This window comes from Nothoprocta perdicaria, unplaced genomic scaffold (assembly GCF_003342845.1).
Source record: "Nothoprocta perdicaria isolate Ctin4 unplaced genomic scaffold, notPer1 scaffold_585, whole genome shotgun sequence".
NCBI lineage: Eukaryota > Metazoa > Chordata > Aves > Tinamiformes > Tinamidae > Nothoprocta > Nothoprocta perdicaria.
In genome coordinates, this window is record NW_020455849.1 from 63,019 (window position 1) to 68,834 (window position 5,816).

At 67.9% G+C, this 5,816-nt stretch overlaps 1 protein-coding gene and 1 long non-coding RNA gene across 2 annotated transcripts in view; both read left to right on the forward strand.

Annotated features, from left to right (window-relative positions):
- The window catches only part of LOC112955606 (C-type lectin domain family 4 member K-like), a 3,339-nt gene extending 2,823 nt beyond the window's left edge, over nucleotides 1-516 (forward strand). The window contains exons 3-4 of the mRNA XM_026048930.1: nucleotides 77-228; nucleotides 400-516. Coding sequence (XP_025904715.1) covers nucleotides 77-228; nucleotides 400-516 — 269 coding nt within the window. The remainder of the gene's footprint in view (nucleotides 1-76; nucleotides 229-399) is intronic.
- A 1,751-nt stretch (nucleotides 517-2,267) lies between these two features.
- Nucleotides 2,268-3,018, forward strand: LOC112955603. Its single transcript, XR_003250915.1, has 2 exons — nucleotides 2,268-2,310; nucleotides 2,883-3,018. It is a non-coding gene; the product is annotated as an uncharacterized LOC112955603 (long non-coding RNA).
- The last annotated feature ends 2,798 nt before the right edge of the window (nucleotides 3,019-5,816 follow it).

Here is a 5,816-nt window from a genome sequence, read left to right on the forward strand (position 1 = left end):
GGCAGCGGGACCGCGGGAGCCGTGTCCGCGGCGCTGCGGGACCTGCTCGCGCCTCCGACGGCTCCTCTCCGCCCAGAGGAATTGCTGCAGCGGCTTTCCAGCGGATGGAAGTACCACGACGGGAAGATCTACTACTTCTCCAGTGACCGCAAGCCCTGGCAGGACGCCGAGGACTTCTGTGTGTCCAAACGGTCCCACCTGGTCTCTGTGACCAGTGCGGCCGAGCAGGTGGGAGCTGTGGCCGTGGCCTCGTTGCCTTCACAGCACTTCTGTGATCCCAGTGGGGCTGCCCCCTCCTCCTCTGCCCGGCGGACGCCTCCCAGGACAGGATCCATCCACGTCGGCTTCTCTTGCATCCCCCTCCCTAATCGCAGCGCTCCTCATCCTCTCCTCCTGCAGGAATTCCTGGCCCAGGAGGCGGGGAAAGAGTTTTACTGGATCGGCCTCACGGAGTCGGGCACCGAGGGCAGCTGGCGCTGGGTGGACGGCACCGAGTACCGGCAGGACGCGAGGTGAGCGGGCTCGGGCAGGGCGGCTCCGCAGGATGTCACCGGAGTGGCCGGGAGGGACGAGGCGCCCTGAACCCAGCGCCTCGAGACCCGAGCAGACCCCGTGAGCTGTGATCGGTCCCTTCCCGTCAGCTTCTGGGCTCTCGGACAGCCGGACAACACGGACCACGGTCGGAGAGGAAGGGAAGATTGTGCTCAGATCCATCCGGTGGGAAAGGGCCTCTGGAATGACCATAACTGCAAATTCTCCTTCCTCTGGATCTGCAAGAGTGACGTGGTTGCGAAAGCATGCTGATGGGGGGCGACGCCCGTCCTGGGGACAGACTCAACCGTCTGGGATCCCCGCAACCCCTCGAGGCTCCACACTCGGTTCCCCGACGGCGCCGATTCCAATATAAACCCTGCTCATCTCTGCGCCTCTGCTGCGTGTGATTTTCAGCCGTGCGCGGGATACAGGATTCTCACACGGGGACATGGATCCTGCTCACACAGCGATCAGGGATCCTTCTTACAGCGGGCACAGAGAACCTCCTCTCACAGCAGATAGGATGCTGCTCATGCAGGGGACAGGGACTCTGTTCACGCGGGGGACTGCGGAGCCAATCCAGCCCCATGAGCTCCCTGTCTGTGCAATTTTCCCTTTCCCCAGATCTGCAAGAGGTCTCTGGATGCAGACGGGATCTGACCGGTCGGTCCCGTCCCGCTCCTTGCCAAATCCCGCCAGCCCCGTCTCTGCTGCCCCATAAGCAGCGTGGCTGGGGTTAGACGCGACCGTCGAGGCCCCGCGCTCGGTCCCCGGTAGCATCGAGCACAATACAAACCCTGTGCATACCTGCGCCACTGCTGCGTGTGATTTTCGATTGTGATAGGGGCCGCACAGGACCCTCACGCGGGGGACAGGGATCCTCCCCATATGAGCGACAAAGACCCAGCTCGCACAGAGACAGAGATGCTGCTTATTTCAGATTCAGGGACCCTGACGCGGAGAACAGAGACCCTGCTCACAAGGGGGACAGGATCCTGCTCGTACAGGGGACAGGGGCCCTGCTCGCTCGGGAGCACTGTGGGGCCAATCTGGCCCAGCGAGCTCCATGTTCTCGCCCGCTTTCTCTCCCTACCCCCTAGCCCCCCCACACCCAGGAAGACACGCGACGGCAGCGCGATAGGGGAGGCGGCGAGAGGGATGGCATCCGCGTAGCTTCGGAACAGTTTCCTTATCTGGGATCTCGGAAAAAAAAACCCACCAAATCAGTTCTGTGCAGAGTCTGTGGGGAAGGAGAAGCGGCTGACGGGGCTCAGCGGGGCGCCCAGAGCCGACCATGGGCGACGGGGATCTGTACGAGAATGTGGAGATGAAGCGATTTTCCTCGCGGGACGGTGAGCGCTGCCCCCATTGAGGCCTTGGGACTGTGCCCGGGGTCGTTGGAAAACGGGGGAACCTTGGCGGCCCGTCTGTGGCCGGCTCCGCGGCCCCGCTCAGCCCCTGGCGCTGCTCTCTCCCCGCAGCGGCGGCTCCCGGCTCGACGGCGGCTCCGCGGCRCCGKCCGCTGGGCCCCGCGCTCGCCCTGGCCGCCCTCGTGGCTCTCGCCATGTCCCTCGCGGCCCTGGGCGCTCTCTGTAAGTGCGGGCGGGTCCCGGCGGGCCGGGGGCGGCGGTGGCAGCCCCGTGGCGAGGCAGGGGCCGCTGCGAGCGCTGCCTCCGCCGCCCGCAGACGTGCGGGCCGAGCGGGAGCTGCGCGCGGCCAGAGCCGCGGCCGCCGGAGCCTCCGCGCCGCCCGCCTGCGCCCACAACGGCTCGCTCGGTGAGCGGGCACCGAGCGCGACGGCAGCGGGGAACGAGCGGGGCTGGAGCGGGGACTGAGCGGCACGGGAGCAGGGAATGGGTGGGGACAGAGCGGGACGGGGACCAAGCGATCTGGGGGCAGGGAAGGGAACGGAATCGGATCGGGAGCGGGGCCAGAGTGCGGCTGGAGCGAGGCCGGGATTGTGATGTGAGCAGGAGCGGTGCGGGAGCGCTGTGGGAACGGGGGCGGTGCGGCAGGAGGGCTGGGACATGGAGCGGGGCCGGTGCGGGAGGGGGCCGAGATCGTGACTGGAACGGTCACGATCTTGACCGAATGTGGTGCGGACGCGGTGTGAGCGCGGGATGTGGGAATGGGAGAGGCGTCCGCGCGGGAGTGGGGCCGGCATATGGAGCGGGACGGGGAGATGGAGCCGGGTGGGGAGCAGGACGGGAACGGGAGTCAGGGGGCCGGTACCTGCGCTCGACGGTGGCAGCAACGGGACCCGGGAAGTCCCAATGGGACCCGAGGATTGTCGCCCGTGGACATTAGGGACCTGCACACGCTTCTGAAGGCTCCGGTGGTCTCTACAGGGCAATGGCTGCAGCGGCTTTCCATCGGATGGAAGTACCACGACGGGAAGATCTACTACTTCTCCAGTGACCGCAAGCCCTGGAAGGACGCCGAGGACTTCTGCGTGTCGAAGAAATCCCACCTGGTCTCTGTGACCAGTGCGGCTGAGCAGGTGGGAGCTGCGGAAGCGGCCCCGTCACTGCCCCCCGCGGAGCCCCCTCCCCAGGCTGGGGTCCCTCCTCCTGGCCTGGGGGGGACCCGACTCGAGGAGCCGCTCGGGAAGCGCCGGTGCTGCCGCGGCGCCTCCTCCTGCCCTGGCGCCTGCACTGCCGGGGGCCGCCCCACTGCCCCGGCGGTCCCGAGATCGGCGGTCCCGCTGTCTGGCGCTTCTCCGCTCCCCCCTTCCCCGCCGCACGCCCCACGCGCCCCCTCCTGCTGCAGGAATACCTGGCCCAGGAAGCGGGGAAGGGGTTTTACTGGATCGGCCTCACCGACATCGAGCAGGAAGGGGTCTGGCGCTGGGTGGACGGTACCAAGTACAGACAGGACACGAGGTGAGCGGGCCCGGTGCAGCGCGGGACCGGAGTGGGTCACCGGAGTCACCGGAAGGGACAAGGCTCCCCGAGTCCCGTACCTCCGGATCGGGAAGGACCCCGTGAGCTGTAACCGATCTCTCACCGTCAGCTTCTGGGCGCCGGGACAGCCGGACAACACGGACTACGGACCCAGTGGGCGGGAGGAGTGCGCGCAGATCCACCCGGTGGGAAGGGGCCTCTGGAACGACCATAACTGCAACGTCTCCTTCCCCTGGATCTGCAAGAGGCGCCTGGATGTGAATGGGATCTGATGGGGCAGCCCTGCCCCATCCCGCTCCCGACGGAGTCCTGGCCGTCCCGCACACGGCAGAACCGGGACGAGCTCGAGCCCCGCGGCGCCGCTCCCGGCTGGGACGGGCCGGTACCGGCCGCAGCGCGATCCCCTCGCCCGCGGCCACCCGAGCCGGGGCAGCCATCGCCGTCACGGCCACACGGAGAAGCGGCCGCCGCGGCGGCGCCGGCAGCGCCCAGGCCCTCGGGCGGCTCCCCGGGCACGGGGCGCTCGGACCGCCCCGCTCCGCCGCCTCCCGCCGCCCCCGGCCCCGCGAGAGCCCCGCAGGCTGCCCCGAGCTCAATACAGACCCTGCGCATCGCTGTGCCGCTGCTCCGAGTGATTTTGACTATGTGCGGGGCGGCACGGGACGCTGCTCACACCGGGACAGGGACATTGCTCACATGGGGACAGGGACATTGCTCACATCGGGGACAGGGACACTGCTCACACAGAGGGCAGGGACCCTGCTCACATGGAGATACAGACCCTGCTCACACGGGGACAGGGACCCTGCTCACAGCGGGCACAGGGACTCTGCTCACACTGGGACAAGAATCCTGCTCACATGGGGACAGGGACCCTGCTCACACCGTGGAGCCCCAGGCGCTGCTCGCTCGCGGCTCCTCCATCCCGCCGGGTTATCGCGACCCCCGCGCCGCCTCCCGACCCGTTCGGGCCGCTTTACGGAGAGCCCGGAGCGGGACGAGGGGTCGGCGCAGAGCGGCCGCGGCCTCCGCTGCAGGCGGCTCCGCAACCCTCCGCGCAACAAGACACTCGACAACAGCGCCGATGTAGGCTTCGAATTGCTTTGGAGAAGTTTCCTGCTTCTTTGGAGAAGGTTCCACGGGAGCACTGCGGGAACGGGCTCAGACCGAAGAGCTGCGGCTTCGCGTCCCCTCCCCTCGCTCCCCGTTCGTCCCGCCCCGACGGCCCCATAAACCGGCCGCACGGTGCGGGGAGGTGGCGGTGGGAGTAAGATGCCCCGAGCGAGCAGCCCTGGGGGTTGCGCGGCTTCCGTGGGACGGAGGGAAGAAGGGAAGCGCGCACGGTTGAAAACGAAGCCCAGCAGCGGCGCAGAGATGAGCAGGGTTTGTGTTGCATTCAGTGCTGCTCGAGGACCGAGCGCGGCGCCTCGAGGACCGCGTCTAAACCGGGCCACGCTGCGTGTAGAGCTGCGGAGACGGGGCAGGAGGGATTCGGTGGGGCCCATCATATCCCGTCCGCATCCAGGTCACTCTTGCAGATCCAGGGGAAATGGATGTTGCAGTTATGGTCATTCCAGAGGCCCTTTCCCGCTGGGTGGATCTGAGCGCAATTCTCCCCCGCTTTGCTCCCGTAGACCGTGTTGTCCGGCTGTCCCGGAGCCCAGAAGCTGACGGAGTGGGACCGGTTACGGCTCATGGAGGCTGTCCCGATCCGGAGACCCCGGGCAGTGGGAGCTCCGTCCGTCGCGGCCCCAGTGACTCCCCTCCGCTCCGTTCTGCCCAGGCCCGCTCACCGCGCGTTTTGCTGGTACTCGGTACCGTCCACCCAGCGCCAGATCCCTTCCGGCTCGTTGTCGGTGAGGCCGATCCAGTAAAACCCTGTCCCCGCTTGCCGGGCCAGGTATTCCTGCAGGAGGAGAGGGCGCGTGGGGCTGCGGTGCGGATGGCGGAGAGGGTGAGGGGGGAAAAGCAGTGGGGCTCGGGTCGCGGCCGGGCAGGGAAGCACCAGCAGCGGCTCTGCCCCACCGGGACCACAGAAGTGCTGTGGAGGCCTCAATGCCGCCGCCACAGCTCCCACCTGCTCGGCCGCACTGGTCACAGAGACCAGGTGAGACCGTTTGGACACACAGAAATCCTCGGCGTCCTGCCAGGGCTTGCGGTCACTGGAGAAGTAGTAGATCTTCCCGTCGTGGTACTTCCATCCGCTGGAAAGCCGCTGCAGCAATTCCTCTGGGCGGAGAGGAGCCGTCGGAGGCGCGAGCAGGTCCCGCAGCGCCGCGGACACGGCTCCCGCGGTCCCGCTGCCGCGCTCGAGCCCAGGTTGCTCCGCAGCAGCCCCTCCCCATCGGTCCTCTCCTGTCACCACCCGCCGGGTGCTGT